We start from the raw sequence: 21666 nt of genomic DNA on the forward strand, positions 1-21666 counted from the left end.
AACTAAACAGAAATCGATGGACGCAATCTAACCGAAGGAAATTCTTACAGGAGAAACAGAACATTAAATGCACCATAAACAGAACAAGTAAGAAATAAAAAAGTATAGAAATAAAAAGAAATGAGGAATGAACTAAAGCATTGCCTGGAAAACAGAATCCTGAAGAGAGGAAAAACCCCAAAACACCTTCAAATCATGACAACTATAGGTACATAGAGACCCATTGCAAGTGGGCCGTTTTTTTACCCACAAACGGGTTGGAACAAATCGACTGCGCGAGTACTGATTAGTGGAGAGATGACATTCTTTGCATGGACCCGTAGGAGTGGATGTTAAAACACTAAGATAAACCAAAGATAAAGCATGACCTGATGGCACAATTCTGCCATAACTGCCTTAAGAGATAAAACAGTGGTTATAAAATTTATACGAATGTATTGTTTGTTTTTGCTGTCTGTGTTCTCATTTATTTGGCTTTTCTGCCCCCTTTGTCGTTTTAACTGCGATGACAATGCTCTTCTGGTTTTTTTTATTGGTTTTATTTTCTGGTTTCCTTGAACTTTTCCACATATTGTCACATTACAACCACAAACATAAATATATTTTATTGGAAGTTTATGTGAAAGACCAACACAAAGTGGTATATAATTGTAAAGTGCAAAGAAAATTATATATAATTTTTTTTTTTTTTTTACAACTAAAAAACTGAAAAGGGCATGGATGTATGCTGTAAGCTAATGGTAATTAAGCGATTTTATTCAGGTAAGTTGAAGCACACGTATAAAATGTGCATGACATTGTTCCTTGAATCTTTGAGTTGGACACCATCAGTATGAACTAAAATACAGGTCCTTCTCAAAATATTAGCATATTGTGATAAAGTTCATTATTTTCCATAATGTCATGATGAAAATTTAACATTCATATATTTTAGATTCATTGCACACTAACTGAAATATTTCCGGTCTTTTATTGTCTTAATACGGATGATTTTGGCATACAACTCATGAAAACCCAAAATTCCTATCTCGCAAAATTAGCATATTTCATCCGACCAATAAAAGAAAAGTGTTTTTAATACAAAAAACGTCAACCTTCAAATAATCATGTACAGTTATGCACTCAATACTTGGTCGGGAATCCTTTTGCAGAAATGACTGCTTCAATGCGGCGTGGCATGGAGGCAATCAGCCTGTGGCACTGCTGAGGTCTTAGGGAGGCCCAGGATGCTTCGATAGCGGCCTTAAGCTCATCCAGAGTGTCGGGTCTTGAGTCTCTCAACGTTCTCTTCACAATATCCCACAGATTCTCTATGGGGTTCAGGTCAGGAGAGTTGGCAGGCCAATTGAGCACAGTGATACCATGGTCAGTAAACCATTCACCAGTGGTTTTGGCACTGTGAGCAGGTGCCAGGTCGTGCTGAAAAATGAAATCTTCATCTCCATAAAGCTTTTCAGCAGAATGGAAGCATGAAGTGCTCCAAAATCTCCTGATAGCTAGCTGCATTGACCCTGCCCTTGATAAAACACAGTGGACCAACACCAGCAGCTGACACGGCACCCCAGACCATCACTGACTGTGGGTACTTGACACTGGACTTCTGGCATTTTGGCATTTCCTTCTCCCCAGTCTTCCTCCAGACTCTGGCACCTTGATTTCCGAATGACATGCAGAATTTGCTTTCATCCGAAAAAAGTACTTTGGAACACAACAGTCCAGTGCTGCTTCTCTGTAGCCCAGATCAGGCGCTCCTGCGGCTGTTTCTGGTTCAAAAGTGGCTTGACCTGGGGAATGTGGCACCTGTAGCCCATTTCCTGCACACGCCTGTGCACGGTGGCTCTGGATGTTTCTACTCCAGACTCAGTCCACTGCTTCCGCAAGTCCCCCAAGGTCTGGAATCGGCCCTTCTCCACAATCTTCCTCAGGGTCCGGTCACCTCTTCTCGTTGTGCAGCGTTTTCTGCCACACTTTTTCCTTCCCACAGACTTCCCACTGAGGTGCCTTGATACAGCACTCTGGGAACAGCCTATTCGTTCAGAAATTTCTTTCTGTGTCTTACCCTCTTGCTTGAGGGTGTCAATAGTGGCCTTCTGGACAGCAGTCAGGTCGGCAGTCTTACCCATGATTGGGGTTTTGAGTGATGAACCAGGCTGGGAGTTGTAAAGGCCTCAGGAATCTTTTGCAGGTGTTTAGAGTTAACTCGTTGATTCAGATGATTAGGTTCATAGCTCGTTTAGAGACCCTTTTAATGATATGCTAATTTTGTGAGATAGGAATTTTGGGTTTTCATGAGCTGTATGCCAAAATCATCCGTATTAAGACAATAAAAGACCGGAAATATTTCAGTTAGTGTGCAATGAATCTAAAATATATAAATGTTAAATTTTCATCATGACATTATGGAAAATAATGAACTTTATCACAATATGCTAATATTTTGAGAAGGACCTGTATCTTCCTCTAAAGGATAAATTGGATTTTTATACATAGAAACTTACATCTGCCAAAGGATGCATCTAGCAGAATATGGAAGATAAATTACTTCTTTAATGAGCTACCCCCAGGCTAATTATGCTAACCATTAGATAAAATATACAGAATTTTTTAAACGTTCTCAACCAAAAATGAATTGACATTCTTACATTTTTGGATTATTTTTCTTCTTAATTTTTGATGAAAAAAAAAATTAAGATTAGCCTGCTTCCAGACCAAAGAAACATGTTTAAAACATGGCTTTAAATCTAAATCTGTCATGGGTGTTGTTCGTTATTTTGGGCTTAACTGGGACTAATCTTGCTAGAACTGTTTGCATGTTTAGCTAACATGCTAAACTTAATAATATGCTAACATGTGATACACGTTAGTAAGTTTAGCTTAAATGCTAAATCTGCTACATTAATTTAACTAACATGCTAACCCTGCTAATCTGCTAATCCTGTTCACAAGTTTTGCTAGCCTGCTGATATGCTAACATGGCAGCATGCGAAACCTGTTGATAGATCTTGCATACATGCTAAATCATCCTGACATGGTAATCCTATTAGCAAGTCTAGTTTACACACATAATATGCAAATCCTACAAACATGCTAATCCTGTTTGCAAATTTAGCTAACTTGCTTAGCTGTTAGCTAAATTTGCAACATGATTAGTCAATTATGGTCTTTTCTATCAGTGTATAGACAGCAGGGTGTTTGGACTGATATACCACAGTGCATAAGACAGACGACTGTACAAATAATTAAGTTTGAAGAAAAAATATTTTTTTAACTACTGCTATGAATAAGGACATAGAAAAAGACAACATCTTTGTCATCCAACGTCTTCTGTTTCCTAGAAAGTTTCACATTTACAAAGTAAGAAGCGGAAATGTATTTCTACTACTTTTGCAATGACCTGTTGCAAAAAGCACCTCAGTTAAAGCACTTGGGAAAAGAAAGCCAATTCTTTTTTTTTCATTAAATATTCCATGTTTAATTTGTTGGGCAAGTAAAATTAAAAGGTTTTTGTGATTCATGAAAACTTTTCACTTTACAGTTTCGACCTACATGGCAAAAAGTTTGGACACCGCTACTCTAACCCCTTGCGTTAAGAAATTAATTATGTGAACAGGTTTAGCTGAACTTATTGTATGATTTCAGTAAAACTGTTAGTATGTTTGCTGTTGTTTCCATTTAAAATGTAATTGTCATTGATAAGTGTTGCAGTTACAGAACTTTAGTATTTCCTCAGATCTCTCTCACCGATAATAATCATCAAGTGCTTAACTTTTATAATCACATATTATATATACCATTTATTTGGGATCTTCATATAAAAACTTGTTTGATTTGGTACTGTTGAAACTTATTGTTTACAAAACAATAAAAACCGGACGTGTCTTTAATTGTATTTTGCATCATATTTCCAAGTACTTGTTCCTGTTTGTTATATCGGTTGTAAAAGCAGCGCAGGGTTACAGGTGAGAAGGTTCACTCTAAATTGTTCGGTCAGCCAGTTCTCTTGAAGGTCTTGGAATTACCCACTGATTGGACAATTTGGACAATTATCACTTATTAACCTTCATTTCTGATACCGTATGATTTATTTCTCAATCTCAGTCTTTACACTCCCCAGCTGTGAGGCTCTAATACCCCATCTGAGGAGGCTCAAGGTCCATGCCTGTGGTAAAAGTTCAGCTATGTTTCACCTTGGGTTGCTAAGAAGCTGGTGAATTTCTGAAGAAGGCACGATCCAGTGCTTCTCCGTCACTGTGAGGGAAATGGATGCAGAGAAGGATAAACATCAGTCCAGGTGTCTGACCACCCTGGAAAAATGTCTGATATTTCTCTTTGTTGCAATGACAAGGCATCGGCCTTATAGCCCTCTACTTTACAGACAAGTCTTATTCCTCTGCTCCTGCAGAAGGTGAGTATTTTGTCATTTGAAAATATGTATTTTGTTTTTGCAAGATAGTGTAGAAGTCACAAAGAGTTGTGGTGAAGCATTCAGCACTGGAAACACATTAGAGATGCTGTATATGAAATAGTGAGAAAGCCAGATACATGAGGATTTTACTTTAGGACAATTAGACAAACTCTGCTGATTGCAAGAAAAGCCATGCTATTACATTCTGGGAACTCGTATGTAACATTGGCAGCTGCAGTAAAACCGTTAATAAGCTTTACTGCTTGGGAGAACAAAGAGAAAAAGGGTCCTAAATCCAATTAAATCATGTACTTCAGTGCAAATGTTTTACACAGATGCTACTATACTTTTTTTCTAAGATGCCAGATTATCTTTGTATTTTTTTGTCTAAATTGGTCGTCTAAAGTGGTCTAAATCAGAAGCTCTCAATGCTTTCTGTTTTCTAAAAGTCTTCTTTAAAACTTATTGGACATATTATTGACAGACATTGGCTAAATGGAATAATTTAATCCATTTTTTCTCATGGTGGTTTTAATGATCCATCTCATTATATGATTATTTGGAGTAAATATTGCAACAAAGCAGTATAAAATCTAACATTGACATTAGACTCAAGCAGAATGCTACACTTAAATCAAGGCAAAAAGAGTAACAAATAAAGAAAGAAACCTGACATGAACATACATGTGTAGATAGGTTCTGAAAGATTCATTCTTTCAAAGAGAACATTTTCTGAAAATAAAATTAACATTAAAAATATTATCTAACTGATTAGGTTTCACCTTTAGCCAAAGTTTACTGCTCTCTCATAAGTTTTAAGAAAGAATCAGACAGATCCTGAGTTATTTTACCTAACAGTAATTTTTACGGGAAAACGGTTGAGAGAACAAAAACAAAGTAAAGAATTCAGAGTGTCAAACCACTTGGACACGTCAGTTTCTCAGAACAGAACGTTACAACAGAACAGGACCTGAATGCATAGACTTAGTGGGTCAGAAAACTATTTATTTTGTCAGCATTTATGTGTGTTTCTGCCCCAGGGTTCTGACTCCTGTCTTGGCTGGAGAGATAGAGAGCTTTTAGCTCTAACTGGTTCTGTCTGCCCATTATGAGCACTGAAAGAGGACAGCACTTGGTTCGAGTTAGGTTCATTGTATGTCAGTACTGAATGTGAAAAACAACTCTTTTAGAGAAAGTTACTGATTGATGCAGAGCACATTGGAGCTGCCACTGGGAGCTAGCAGCTTCTAGATAAGGAGCTGTCACAAGATCCTGATCAGGCAAACAGAAACAGAGCTTGGCAAATCTGGTCATTTCACACTAGCCAACAAAAAAAAATGTCTTCTGCCTTCTTTAATGGTGAACCTAGGAAGCCAAACAAACCATCTTTGTAGATAAAATGCTCTTCTTGCTGAAGCAGCTACCCATTCCAGACTTCTAACATGTCAATATTATGCTGCAAAAAAGGGCTCATTTTCAGGTTTTACCACATCAATCCCTCTAAAGAATTTTTAATTATTTAAAAGCTTTTCTGAATTTCTGAATTTCCAAAATAAGGTAAATGATATCAAAGATACTTTGTCACTTTTTGACAGAAATCCTAAAAATGTGTCTTTTCAGCCCTCAGGAGTCAAGAAAATAATTTGTGCATTTTGAAGATTTAAGGAAGCCTTCACTGTTAGTTCAAAAAGTAGTTCAAATGTTAAAGAGCCATTAGGAGGTTTACAAATATATTAAACTAGAGGTATGAAATGTCCAACAAACCAATTGTACTGGTGGTTGGTAGTTGACAGATTTACCTGCAAGTGGGCTCTGAAGTCAAATTCTGCTTTATTCTCCCTAACAGTCTTGGATCAGCACTGAAATTTGATAAGCTGATGTCTTAGAAATAAAATTGTTGCAAGATTTGTGAATTTAGACTTAAGCCATGTCAAGAAATGCAGCAAATAAGACTAATTGGGTTGTTGTAATTCAGTAAAAGGCTGCACGGTGATGCAGTTGGTAGCACTGTTGCCCTGCAGCAAGAGAGGCCTGGGTTCGACTCCTGGCCAGGAGTCTTTCCGCATGGAGTTTGTATGATTTCCCTGTGCATGCGTGGGTTCTCACCGGAGACTCCGGCTTCCTCCCACAGTTGAACAACATGACTATTAGATTAATCGGTCTCTACATTGCCCTTAGGTGTGAATGAGTGTGTACATGGTTGTTTGTCCTGTATGTCTCTATGTTGCCCTGTAATGGATTGGTGACCTGTCCAGGGTGTACCCTCTCTACCATAGACTGCTGGAGATAGGCACCAGCTCCCCTGTGACCCACTATGGAATAAGTGGTATAGAAGATGAATGAATGAATAATTCAATAAAAGCCATGGCCTAGTTTACAACAACACTCAGCTTAGAAGACAAAGCACTTCCCAGTTTGTTATTATCAAACACAGATGTCATCCAGACTCCCTGACAGAAGGTGCTACAGCCACAGGCCAAAGCTTGCTGCTGCTGTAGATTGCAGCTTATTGTACATTCACCCTCAGTACCGAAGAGTCTTACTATTTCTTTAGTTAATCCTAATACAATCAGTAAAGTTTATACTTTTGCATGTTAGCATTATTTTTCCTCAACTGCAAAACTTTTAGCACAAGAAATCAACATTCTGGTCATGTTTTAACATGGCTGCATTTGCCCAAAAAGTTCTGCCACTGAAACCATTAAACAAGTCAATGTTTGTAGGTGAGAATCAAAATAATCTCTTTATTGTAAAATAATAAATGTTTAAAGTTCTACAGCTTATAACCTCATCATTATCTTTTCTACAAATCAATAAAGCTGTAGAGAAAGCAACACTGCAGGAAGTAACATGGCTCCTCTCTAAATTGAGATTATGATTTTCCGAAATATTGGCCCAACTTCAAAACCTGTCTTTGATTTCCAGGGCCACACTCAGGATGTGGAGGTCCCCAGGAGCTAACCGGTGAGTCGGGCACCTTCATCAGCTGGAACTATCCCAGCAGTTACAACAATGGCAAAAGCTGCACATGGAGCATCACTGTGGACCCTGACAAGGTCAGAACCACTCGTTTCAGAAAATCAGATCTTAATGTTACGAAGAAAATATGACATTGAATTAGATGGTACAGTGAAAGCCTTGAGTCATCCCTCTTTTCTTAGTATTAAAGGTATGAACCACTTTATTGATAAGGTTACTCTGTAAGCTGAAAACATTTTATACAGTCGATGATCAGCTGAAGGATGATGCGTCTCTCGGATTCTGCGTCAAGTCTTCTGGTTTGTTTTTGGTTTTTTTTAGCTTTGAAAAGGAGGTGACTTTGAGATAATGTTCATCCTGAAGAAGTATTGCTTATTAACTCTTCAAAAGATGTGTTGACGTTGTCCTCTCAGTTTTAGATGATGATTGCATAGTTGGTCTTCATTTGTTGAACAGAAAATGAAATTTCTGTAATTTTTTTAAACTAATTTTATATCTATATTGTCAGTCAAAAGTTTATATCGCCTCACCGTTGGGCATGCAATTTTCCTATTTATTTTAGGATTTTAATAACTTATTTCATATGTTCTTTTTTTCAGGTTGAAAGATTATACATTATACAAATCTATAAATTTTTCTAGGACTGGCTGCACAAATAAAAATTTTAGTGAATATTAAATGTATACATACAGGTTCAAACATACACAAGCACTCCTACTAATACTTGGTCAAACATCTCTTGAGAAATACTTTCTGTAGCCATCATCAAGCTTCTGGTGTGACTCTGGTGTGATTCATTTTGGGTTTAACTGTATTTGACTACTCCCATTTGTTTCCTGTCCTGTTAGAAAATCCAAGCGTGTTCCAGTTTTAACCATCTCATCCAAGCTCTCACTCTCACATGAAAGGCGGTTGGTTAAGACTTTCAGGAACAACCCAGAAACAGTCAATGTTCATGCCTGCATGAACTGAAAGCTACTGGAACACCAGTACCGTTTTCCACAGTCAAGCCAGTTTTACATACACGTGGAGTTAGAGAAGACTGAACAGGAAAATGATTGTCTGAGTGATATTTACAGCTGCCCTCTTTGACAACCCAAAAACCTCCTGGAGAAGCGTTTTATGGTCAGCTGAGACAAAAATGCAGCTGTTTGGCCATTATGACAGCATAATATAATTGTCAGAGTTGCATGAGGGGCTGCTCACTGGAGCAGTTCTTTGCACTGTTGCCTCGAAGCAAGAAGGTCCTGGGTTTGAATCCTAGCTAGGGTTCTTTCTGCATTGAACTAGCATGTTCTCCCTATGCACACATGGGTTCTCTCCTGGTACTCTGGCTTCCGCCCACAGACCAAAGACATGAATGTTATGTTAATTGGTCTCTTCATCATGCATCATGCTGAGGGTCTGTTTGACAGTCAGTGCAGTGCATTGCACAAAGTGGATTAATAAAGAAACAGAACTACTTCCAAATTTGCCTCAAATAAACAGGTAAATATTGAAGACTTGGGGAAAGTCGCAAGAGCATGGCTACAAGAAGCATCTGATTTCTCTGCAACGTGCTAAGATACATTTATTAATTATGAGTGTATGTACAGTACAGACCAAAGGTTTGGACACACCTTCTCATTCATGAGTTGTCTTTATTTTCATGACTATGAATATCGTAGCTTCACATTGAAGGCATCAAAACTATGAATTAACACATATGGAATTATATACTGAACAAAAAGGTGTGAAACAACTGAAAATATGTCTTATATTCTAGGTTCTTCAAAGTAGCCACCTTTTGCTTTGATTACTGTTCCACACACTCTTTGTCATGGAGTGACATTTTGGACTTTGTGGGTTCTTTGATGGTTTATTTTGTAATTTAGATTTTCCTTATGGCTCTTTGTTTATTTCTTAGGTTATTGTTTCTATGTTCCCCTCTAGTTTCTTTGTTTACTTTAGTTCATAGTTTTTCTAGTTCTTTATTTCCTCCTCTGATTTATTCTCTTGCTTAGTTTGTGTTTTCTGTTGTTTATTTAGTCCTTTCACTCTTCCTCAGCCTTTGTATTTGTTTCACCTGTTCCTGCTGCTTCCCTGCCTCCTTGTCGCACCTGTTCTCAGTTCCCTTGATTACCTGCCTTTGTCTTTCCCCAGTATATTAGTTAGTTTGGTGTCTCTGTTCATTGCTGGTTCCTGTGTTCGTCACTACCCCTTTCCCATGACTATGCTTTGTTTATACTTTGCTTATGCTACGTTTTGCCATGAGTACCTGCATTGTTTTTGTTACGTTTTTGACCCCTTTGAGAATAAACTAAGATGCGGCTGCCAAGCTCTTGTCTGAACTTTGGTCCGACCCAAAATCCTTCTTCGACATTCTTGGCATTCTGTTGATGAGCTTCAAGAGGTAGTGCCCTTCACAGGTGTGCCCTGTCAGGTTTAATAAGTGGGATTTCAAGCCATATAAATGGGGTTGGGACCATCAGTTGTGTTGTGCAGGAGATGGATACAGTACACAGCTGATAGTCCTACTGAATAGACTGTTGGAATTTGTATTACGGCAAGAAAAAAGCAGCTAAATAAAGAAAAACGAGTGGCCATCATTACTTTAAGAAATGAAGGTCAGTCAGTCCGAACAATTGGGAAAACTTTGAAAGTGTCCCCAAGTGCAGTCGCGAAAACCATCAAGCGCTACAAAGAAACTGGCTCACATGAGGACCACCCCAGGAAAGGAAGACCAAGAGTCACCTCTGCTGCAGACGATAAGTTCATCCGAGTCACCAGCCTCAGAAATCGCAGGTTAACAGCAGCTCAGATTAGAGAACAGGTCAATGCCACACAGAGTTCAAGCAGCAGACACATCTCTAGAACAACTGTTAAGAGGAGACTGTGTGAATCAGGCCTTCATGGTAAAATAGCTGCTAGGAAACCACTGCTGAGGACATGCAACAAGCAGAAGAGACTTGTTTGGGCTAAAGAACACAAGGAATGGACATTAGACCAGTGGAAATCTGTGCTTTGGTCTGATGAGTCCAAGTTTGAGATCTTTGGTTCCAACCACCGTGTCTTTGTGCGGCGCAGAAGAGGTGAACGGATGGACTCTACCTGCCTGGTTCCCACCGTGAAGCATGGAGGAGGAGATGTGACGGTGTGGGGGTGCTTTGCTGGTGACACTGTTGGGGATTTATTCAAAATTGAAGACATACTGAACCAGCATGGCAACCACAGCACCTTGCAGCAGCATGCTATTCCATCCAGTTTGCGTTTAGTTGGACCATCATTTATTTTTCGACTGGACAATGACCCCAAACACACCTCCAGGCTATCTAAGGGCTATTTGACCAAGAAGGAGAGTGATGGGGTGCTGCGCCAGATGACCTGGCCTCCACAGTCACCGTACCTGAACCCAATCGAGATGGTTTGGGGTGAGCTGGAACGCAGAGTGAAGGCAAAAGGGCCAACAAGTGCTAAGCATCTCTGGGAACTCCTTCAAGACTGTTGGAAAACCATTTCAGGTGACTACCTCTTGAAGCTCATCAACAGAATGCCAAGAGTGTGCGGAGCAGTAATCAAAGCAAAAGGTGGCTCCTTTGAAGAACCTAGAATATAAGACATATTTTCAGTTGTTTCACACTTTTTTGTTCAGTATATAATTCCACATGTGTTAATTCATAGTTTTGATGCCTTCAGTGTGAAGCTACAATATTCATAGACATGAAAATAAAGAAAACTCTTTGAATGAGAAGGTGTGTCCAAACCTTTGGTCTGTACTGTACATACAGGTCCTTCTCAAAATATTAGCATATTGTGATAAAGTTCATTATTTTCCATAATGTCATGATGAAAATTTAACATTCATATATTTTAGATTCATTGCACACTAACTGAAATATTTCAGGTCTTTTATTGTCTTAATACGGATGATTTTGGCATACAGTTCATGAAAACCCAAAATTCCTATCTCACAAAATTAGCATATCATTAAAAGGGTCTCTAAAAGAGCTATGAACCTAATCATCTGAATCAACGAGTTAACTCTAAACACCTGCAAAAGATTCCTGAGGCCTTTAAAACTCCCAGCCTGGTTCATCACTCAAAACCCCAATCATGGGTAAGACTGCCGACCTGACTGCTGTCCAGAAGGCCACTATTGACACCCTCAAGCAAGAGGGTAAGACACAGAAAGACATTTCTGAACGAATAGGCTGTTCCCAGAGTGCTGTATCAAGGCACCTCAGTGGGAAGTCTGTGGGAAGGAAAAAGTGTGGCAGAAAACGCTGCACATCGAGAAGAGGTGACCGGACCCTGAGGAAGATTGTGGAGAAGGGCCGATTCCAGACCTTGGGGGACCTGCGGAAGCAGTGGACTGAGTCTGGAGTAGAAACATCCAGAGCCACCGTGCACAGGCGTGTGCAGGAAATGGGCTACAGGTGCCGCATTCCCCAGGTCAAGCCACTTTTGAACCAGAAACAGCCGCAGAAGCGCCTGACCTGGGCTACATAGAAGCAGCACTGGACTGTTGCTCAGTGGTCCAAAGTACTTTTTTCGGATGAAAGCAAATTCTGCATGTCATTCGGAAATCAAGGTGCCAGAGTCTGGAGGAAGACTGGGGAGAAGGAAATGCCAAAATGCCAGAAGTCCAGTGTCAAGTACCCACAGTCAGTGATGGTCTGGGGTGCCGTGTCAGCTGCTGGTGTTGGTCCACTGTGTTTTATCAAGGGCAGGGTCAATGCAGCTAGCTATCAGGAGATTTTGGAGCACTTCATGCTTCCATCTGCTAAAAAGCTTTATGGAGATGAAGATTTCATTTTTCAGCACGACCTGGCACCTGCTCACAGTGCCAAAACCACTGGTAAATGGTTTACTGACCATGGTATCACTGTGCTCAATTGGCCTGCCAACTCTCCGGACCTGAACCCCATAGAGAATCTGTGGGATATTGTGAAGAGAACGTTGAGAGACTCAAGACCCAACACTCTGGATGAGCTAAAGGCCGCTATCGAAGCATCCTGGGCCTCCATAAGACCTCAGCAGTGCCACAGGCTGATTGCCTCCATGCCACGCCGCATTGAAGCAGTCATTTCTGCAAAAGGATTCCCGACCAAGTATTGAGTGCATAACTGTACATGATTATTTGAAGGTTGACGTTTTTTGTATTAAAAATACTTTTCTTTTATTGGTCGGATGAAATATGCTAATTTTGTGAGATAGGAATTTTGGGTTTTCATGAGCTGTATGCCACAATCATCCATATTAAGACAATAAAAGACCTGAAATATTTCAGTTAGTGTGCAATGAATCTAAAATATATTAATGTTAAATTTTCATCATGACATTATGGAAAATAATTAACTTTATCACAATATGCTAATATTTTGAGAAGGACCTGTATTTGAGCTTGTATGTATAATTGTGACTCTGTGTGCATTAGAAACAAATCTGCATTAAATCCAAACTTCTGTACTTATTTCTCCTCTTTAAAAAGTACTGTGGTTGTATGTTGTATAATCATTGCATGGTTAAAATAAATAATTTAAACTGAAAGTAATGGAAGATGAGTTTGTACAAACATCAGACCGGTGCTGTAATCTCTGTTACCAGACATCCATGTGTCTGCTTTCTGATCAGCAGAGTTTTCATAGCTTACTGTCATGAAAACTGTCAACTTTAAGCCAAGTAGCAGAGGACAGCTGGTGCAGATGCAATGGTAGCATCAACAGATGGCTGCCAGGACCTGTTCATATTCCGCAGCAATCCTCTGCAGACCCGCCGGACAAAATAAAATCCTTCATTCCCGCTCTCTGCCAGCACGGCTGCTGTCCTGCTCCCCTCTCACTGTAGTGGCTCTTCTCTATCTCTATAGTTCTCTATATTTTCACCCATAAACATAAAAATGGCTGTCAGAGGCATATCTTTTCTACGATTCACACCAATCCCTCACTCTGGCGCGTTCTGTCAGTAAACAGTTTTTTTTCTGTCAGTTTTATTAGTTTATCAGATGCAGAGAAAAGACAAAGATGAAAACAACTATGCATGTTTCTGCTGCAGGTGATTCATCTGTGGTTTGTGGAGTTTGCTTTGGAGGAGAATCAGCTCTGCACAGCAGATTTTGTCACACTGCGAGACACACTGGGAACCATTGGTAAAAATATTTCCTGTGTATCACTGAGGGTATGAGGAGGAAAATTCTTTTTAAAAAATAGAGCTGACTTTTTATTTTGTTAATCCAGTTTGTTGTAGGGAACGATAAATATTCTAGTGCATTTTTCTTCTGTTTGTACTAATACAATAAGGATACTGTAAATGGCGTAGCTCTTTACGCCATTATGTGAACTCACAATCACTTCATGAGCATAATTTCTAAAGTGTTAAATTTGAAGACTATCCTCTGTGCAAAGATCCACCAAACATTTACAATATTATTAATCTTTTCTTTTTCTGTGATAAACGCAGTCGTGAAAAGAACATAATCTGTTATAAATCAATTCAAAATAAGCTGCATTTAAATAATCAAATAAAAAGACATAAATACTTCCTCCTCTCAGTCATGTTGCATTTTCCTGTAATTAATAACGACTCTCGTTTTCATAAAACCTCTGCTGAACACATTGTGTCTTATCTGCAGGTAAATACTGTGGCTACACTAAACCCAAACCTTTGGTGACTCTTTCAAACCATGTGATGGTCCACTTTGACACCAATGACAGACCAAGGATTTAAAGCTCACTACAAAGCTGTGACTCCAGATTTTGCATCCCGCAAGTCAGGTTTTAAAGTGCCTAACTCTTTACATACAGCACCTCTAGTTTTTTATTAATGCCTTTTTAATATGACGCTGTTTATTCAATGGGGAAAAATGGAGACAAAAATGGTTTTTACAGAATCTCAGGTACCACAGTTATAGGTGTCCTTCTGCTGTTAATACTTTGCTTCGCCCCCTTTTGCCTTTGAGAGAGCACCTTTTTTTCTCCTATATTCTCTCCAGATCCTCCAGAGTCCTGGGTAATCTCTTCTCTTTAGCTCACCCAGCAGGTTTTCTGGTGGATTTATCTCTGGGTAATGAGATGACAATGGAAATGGTTGATTTTATGATGGTGAACCATTTCTGTGCTAATTTAGACATATGTTTTCAAATTTCTCATGAAAGCCACTAAAGTTTTATTTAAAATGTCAAGCTGTTATTATACCCTGCACTCTAACAAGAGAAATAGGCCCACAACATGACTCATCCTCCACCATACCTGACAGTGAGCATGAGGTGCCTAACATATTTTACTCTTCATTTTCACCATATCTTTATCTTATCTGACAAAAGGATGTGTTTCTAATTAAAGTCCTAACTGCATTTTATACAGTAGGACAGGAAGACGTGATAGCTCCTTACCTGGAAGATGGTAGGACAAAAAGACCTCCAAATCAACGAGTTGGCATTTAGATGGTTGTTGTGGAGACTTGATGACCTGAGATGCCACTCCTTAATGCAGTTTCTAACAGCCTCAGAGGATTTTGTTTTTTACTTTCCTTGCCATCCTCTCCACTATGCGTGGTGGCCAGATAAACACAGGTCCTCATCCAGCCTTGTTTGTCACAGCTCTAGTTGTTCTGAGCTTTTTGTTGCTCTGACTGTAGGTATGGGAAATGAAGAACAAAAATCACCTGCCAAACTTGAGGGTATGCTCTCTTGTCTTTCCGATTTAGATGAGTGGCTTACAGGAAAAGGCTTCTATGTCATGTCACATACCCCAGGAAAACTGGGAGCCATGCATTACCTAATAAATAGTCCCTTGGCACGCGACATTACTTTGTTTTACATTTATCTAATAGGAATTGTTTCAAAAGTGTCAAAAGTACTGATTTAGTAAAAAACTATAATTTCTTAATTTAAGGTCTTTTCCCCAATGAATCAATGTGCTGACATTCTAACTTTTTCCTTGTGAGATTATGTTACTGCTATAAAGGATTCATATTTTTTAGCTCATTTAGCTCATCCTCACCAGTGGCTCTAAAAGGCGTGGAGGCTGCTGCATGAAGTGTGAAGTAAAAACAGGGGTCATTACTGGCAAATGAATAAAAGGGTGGGGAAGGTTCATACTGAGTGTGTCCTTGACTTGTCAACGCAGCTGAAGCATTCCTCATTCCTGTTGCCAGAAATAGCCGGGGCTGGCGGTCTCCTCCAAGGTGATCAGGGGAATCTGATGACTCCGGGCTTCCGAGGGCAAAGCTATCCAAACGGAGCACTTTACCAGGTACAAACACACTCAGTGAAGAACCACAGTTAATACGGGACATATACTCAGACGCACATGAAATACTTCAGGACTTTATTTGATTATGCACAGTTATAGTATACAGCATTTAAACCCAGACTTTTTCAATCAGTTGGTCGGCCAAAAGAAATTCAATTCAATTCAATTCAATTCAAAAATACTTTATTAATCCCAAAGGGAAATTAAATGTTGTTATAGCTCATATTATGTAGGTTTCTTCAAAGAGTCGTTGTAGATGCTGATGGCTGTGGGCAGGAAGGATCTCCTGTAGCGCTCTGTCTTACAGCAGATCTGAAGAAGCCTCTGACTGAAGACACTCTGTTGTTGTAGGACAGTCTCATGAAGAGGATGCTCAGGGTTCTCCATAATGTTCTTCATTTTATGAAGAATCCGTCTTTCCACAATGATCTCCAGAGGTTCCAGAGGAGTCCCCAGAACAGAGCCAGCCTTTTTTATCAGCTTGTTGAGCTTTTTTAAGCTTTTTTTAAATAAAGTTCCTACCAATAATAAAACACGTGGTCAAGGGACCATGACCCATATCCACCGGCTTCCTTACATGTAGCTCTTTAAGTTTGGTCAGAAGATACTGGAAGTCCAGTTTCAGATATTGACAAGAAAAAGGTAGATAATTCAAAGAAAAATAATAAAAACAAAAAAAATTAAATCAAGTCAAAGTATATAGACACTGACACTCATAGGACACTCAAAGTGCCGGACGTGTTACAAACCACAAAACAATGGATGATAGACTGCTTAAATACAAATGAATCTAAATTGCCCCCTCTCCCCTCCTTGGAGGAGATTTACTCCACTCGCTACCTCAGGGGAGTCCGCAGCATCATCAGGGACTCCTCACACCCCGGTCACCATCTTTTTCAACTGCTCCCCTCTGGGAGGCGTTTCAGGGCAATAAGGACAAAAACAAACAGACTGAAAAACAGCTTTTTTCCGAGAGCTGTTGTTGCCCTGAACGCCTCATGTACACTGTAACAACTGTTACTATCAATAATGACATAAACAGTAAATAGATTCCGTGCAATTTCTTCAACACTAAGTGCAATATGCTACCTCATGTGGAGTACTGGAACAACCTGTCAATATTCTTGTATATATATTTTTTCCACCTGCACAGTCCTTCTTATAACTTTTTTATAACTTTTTATAACTTTATAACTTTTTTAACTTTTTAACATTTATTTTTTTTAATTTGCACTACTTGCCTGCAGTGTTTTGTTTTGTTCTGTTTTGTTTTGTTTTAAAAATTTCGTTGCACACATGTGGAGCAATGACAAATAAAAAATTCTATTCTATTCCAAATTGGAAGAAACCGTATCTAGGACTGCTTCCAATGAAGATCTATAACACCACAGCGATATTTACATTAAATAAGGAGCAAACAAAACAATACATTTACAAACACATACAAACTAAAACTACTTTAATTTCATACCAATAATTATTACAAGATCAACATATAAAGCATAATTTTGCCAAACCACCCCCTTCTTAATCCACGTCCTAGTTCGTACCATCCCAGAACTGATAAATTGTATGCAAACCCCCGGGGAATGTTTTGTGTGCGCACACCTGCTGAGAGATACAAAATGGGAGAGGTGTTTACCAAAAAAAATAAGCTTTCATTATTTTAGGTACCCAAGACAACCTTGTATACTATTGGAGCTAAAATCAATCTTTTGAAGTGCCAGAAGAAACTTAACACCATTTTCTGTTCACCTTTTACAGGAGGGACTGCTAAAATGCGGCCCTCCAACCTAGTGAATGACACGCCCAGACACACACACATTCCAAGCAAACAAACAAACCAAATGAAAAACCAGTTGCTGTATAGTTATTTACCTATACTGTAAATATGTATCTCTACCAACAAACAATTATGGATCTACAATATAAATGGAACAGTGGCTCATTGCCACAGGCTGCCGAGCTCTCGGTACTGGCTGGTGTTGTCTAACTACTTGCACCCACATGCGCCTCGTGCCCTGGGTCAATGCCTGCAGGGACTTTCTTAAATTACAGAAGGTTCTCCAGCATTGCATACAGGACCCTTGTAGGCACTGCAGCCCTCGTGATTATAAATCACCACAACCTTGCTGTAAAAGCATTGTGCATGGACAAAACAGTTGGTGAATGCATATTACCTTTATTGCCATTATACAACTATATAATGAGATTAGAAAATTACAAGAAAGTTGAGTTTTGCCCTTTAACCATTTATGAGCTAATGCTAGCACAACCTTTTAGTGGATAGTTGTCTTCGTCAAGGTCCTGATTGAGCAACATGCTTACAGAGTGAAACAGAATTATATTTGAGTGATATTTCTGTATTCGCACTCCAAACCTTACATATTAAATTCATCAAGTATGAATCAGTGTTTACAGTTTTTGTTTAGCTTTTTGTTACTTCTTAATTATGTGAAGTGAATCTAGACTAACTAAAAGTGAATTGGTCACGAAGAGTAGTGTGGTGTTGCAGAAGTCATCCTCATTTCAAGCTGCAGGGCTACTGCTTGTCATCTGTCTGAGCAGACGTGGAATCTCTGAAGGAATTATGTATGAGCTACAGCATGTCAAACGCAGCTCATGTTGTTGCCATGCCACCTGAAGAAAACATGATGCCGATAGCCATTTTCTGCATTATTTATTCATCAGATTTCTTAAATACATGTTTAACTCTACTGTTTCTGCAGCCATTTGATCTGACTTTATTTTCCAGTGTATTATTATTGATGAATGTGTGTTTTTTTCTTTTTAGTGGAGAATCACAGTGCCTGAAGGTGAGCGGGTCCGACTGACATTTACCACCTTTGACCTTGTCCCTGATGTCTGTGGAGACTTTGTTCAGATTTATGATGGCCACAAGGCCGGATCTTCTTTGATCGGTAAGTCGGTGAACTACAATATGTTAAGACTGCAGTGAGTGGGGAAAAACACAGGAAACGCAATGATAAATACCCATATAATATACATACAGCAACCTTATTTATTCATAACTGTTTATGTAAAAGTTTAATGTGAGTGAAATGGATGAGACAACATAATCAGCATCACCAAGTGTGTTGGTCCATAAATAAATAATTTTAATGAGCTCAATTATAATCTGTAGAACGGACCCAGCTCCTAGAGACCATTTTAAACCCAATGAAATGGAATCTTTCTGCACAGACTTAATTATGGATTAAACTAAAGCCGAAACTAACACAAAGTTTTACCCCTAGGTACGTTTTGTGGTGGAAATGTTCCCAAGCCAGTGGAGTCCAGTGGCAACACAATGGTTGTCCGCTTTAAATCTGACAACAGCTTGACTTCTAAAGGGTTCCAGGCAACTTACACAAAGTCCAGCCTTCCCCCTGTTGCCATTCCTACCACAACTACAGCCCCAGCCACTACCAGCACCAAAACCCCACCTCCTCCTATAACTTCTGGTGAGTTTTCACCCCAAATCTTGGGTTATTCCTTTTGTTCCCATTCCTCCTGTTTACATTAACAGAAATGTTGCCTCCTTGACAGCCGAGAGGAATAATGCTGTCATGTTTCTCCCTCAGGGCTAAATATACTGTACATAAACTCATCACGAGCATGATTGACTTATATAATTTGGGTTCTTAATGATTTATTCAAAGCACTCTTTATCCACGGAGCAAAACCCGAACAACAAACAAGTTAAAATGGAGTTTTGACGAACATTCAGAAAGAAAGACTCACCTTCACCGCCTGCACCTTCCAATGACTCTTCTGTGCGTCTCCCTGCCTTCCAATCAGTATCCTGTCCGCCTGACTCTCCATCCAATCACCTTCCGACACCTCGCTTTTAAAGTACCTTCATCCTCGCTTGTCAGCTGAGCTCATCCATCCTCCACCCCACCTCCACCATCTTCCTTCCCATCTCCTCCCGGCTTCCTCGCTCCCTGGCCGCCAATCCACCACCGGTGTCGGATCAGGGGGAAGACATCTCTAAATCTAAACCTTATAAATGTTCATCTTAAGCTCATGTCATTCTCAGCATGTCTTCCTCCCAGGTCTGAGCGCCAAAGAAATAACCATGTAATCTCACATCATTAAAACTTTTCTAATTGCCATCCCTTTTCCTTGTGAGTCTTTTCAGATTGAAATGAATATTAAAAGCCAGAATCAGGTTCAAACTTAAAGGTCAAAGTGGATTTCCTTCAATAAACCCTGGTTTAAAATGATACAAACAGGCTCAACTATATTCGTTTATATATTTAATGTCTGTATGTTGTGAGCATATGAAACTGAAGTCAAATTCCTTGTTTGTGTGCACACATTTGACCAAGACAGCTGATTCTGATATATACATTCACCCCACTAATATTTGGGTAAATGTCCCTGTGCAAGTTGCACCACAACCACACGGCCATTAACAAGCTTCTGGTATAATTCTTGCTGGATGTTTGACCATCACTCTGTGCAGAAGTGACTAAATTCATTTAATTTTGACTTTTTTCTAGCAAATAAGCATAGCCTGTATGTTTTCAGTGCCAGACCTTTAATGTTAGCCTGTTATAGCCATTCCAGCCCATTTTTACATGTTAGGGATTATTGTCTTGTTAGAAGGTCCAGTTCTGTCCTGGTTCAAACGATCAAGATGTTGATTTGAGGTAAGCTTAAAAGAATTGAATGCATTGCTCCTTCTTCATTATTCCATCCATGTTCAGCAATGCGTTGGTACCACCGGCAGCGAAACAGTCACACAGGATAATGCCACCACCACCATGCTTCCAGGAGTTTCCAGTTCATGACAGGCTTGAACTTTGTTGGTTCCTGTGTTGTTCCTGAGCATCCTCAGCAGGTTCCTTTCATCTGAGTGGGAGAATCTGGATATCATGCACGCTCATATATGTTGGTGTACATTTCAAACATGTACGCTGATTGTGTTTTCTTTATGGTTTCTTTAATTAGCTTGTTAGCGCTGTCTATACACTTAAGCAATGGTTGGAGCTAAAAGTCTATGGTAATTTTCAGGACTGGAAAATAACTAATGAGCAAGAAAAGGAGCTGTTATCCCTGCAGTCCCTGCAGGTGTCGTATGAAGTAAAAACAAAATCTGTTGTTTTCAGCTTTTTGGTGAAAGAATTCTGCAGATTTATTACATTTTAAACGACGGAAGAATTAGGGGAAACCTTGAGTTGCATTGGCGGGGCTTCACTTTGCAGATATCACTGTCAGTCACTTATTTGGGCTTTTGGCATTCTCTCTTCTGATAAGATTGTGATCTGCCATTTCTCAGTGGTGCTTTTTTGTCAGAAATAGTTTTACTCTTAACAGATGCTGTGCCATTCTTCATAATGGATTATGTAAGTTTCTAAATTAAACAGACATAGACTACCTTAGGGTAACAGCTGAGAATCATGCATATTTATTATATTTTAATCAGACAAATTACTGAAATCTTCCATGGGAGAAGAAAAACTAGGTGCCAACATGGTTACTGGCAAAAATAGGATTCCATACAGGAAAAAAACACATAAGCACTGAGCCAAAAAAAGGTGCACAAAGTTTATGGTAGCAACAGTTCCATCAGTTGTTTTGCCCAGTGTGGAGACAGAGCTTAACTGAAAAAACACTGAGCCAGGAGTACCTTCCATGGGAAAAGAAATAAGTGTATACAGAGTTAATGGCAGCAATCGCTACATGAATAATTTAATTCAGAATTGTTGCACAGAAGCATTAAAACTGGAGTCTTATCTATAGGAAAGAGAAACAAAGATTAATTCTGGTCAGACCGAGGTAGTAATGGCTTCCTAGACTGGAACCAGGGTCTGAGTGGATCTTAGCCAGTTGGTGTTCACCTGAGTTATTATTATTATTATAATTAATATACTTCATTATAACGTTCACTCTTTTCCAAGCAGAGCCACAGCCTGAATCATGTCATGGCAACCATACAGCATAATGACGGAGAAGGTGAAATCTCTCCTGAGCTCTATCTGTTCGTTACCGCGTCTTACTGTTGGCAGCGAGGTTGGTTTTCTCCAGGGGCCAATTAAGGTA

At 39.4% G+C, this 21666-nt stretch overlaps 1 protein-coding gene across 1 annotated transcript in view; it reads left to right on the top strand.

The window, feature by feature from the left end:
• Nucleotides 1–4259: 4259 nt before the first annotated feature.
• zgc:154142 (uncharacterized protein LOC555481 homolog) overlaps nucleotides 4260–21666 on the top strand; it is a 28892-nt gene continuing 11485 nt past the window's right edge. Inside the window, 9 exon segments of the mRNA XM_047364310.1 lie at nucleotides 4260–4345; nucleotides 4347–4405; nucleotides 7331–7461; nucleotides 13418–13511; nucleotides 13995–14073; nucleotides 14075–14127; nucleotides 15518–15615; nucleotides 18410–18536; nucleotides 18873–19079. Coding sequence (XP_047220266.1) covers nucleotides 4260–4345; nucleotides 4347–4405; nucleotides 7331–7461; nucleotides 13418–13511; nucleotides 13995–14073; nucleotides 14075–14127; nucleotides 15518–15615; nucleotides 18410–18536; nucleotides 18873–19079 — 934 coding nt within the window.

This window comes from Girardinichthys multiradiatus, chromosome 5 (assembly GCF_021462225.1).
Source record: "Girardinichthys multiradiatus isolate DD_20200921_A chromosome 5, DD_fGirMul_XY1, whole genome shotgun sequence".
NCBI classification, from domain to species: Eukaryota; Metazoa; Chordata; class Actinopteri; order Cyprinodontiformes; family Goodeidae; genus Girardinichthys; species Girardinichthys multiradiatus.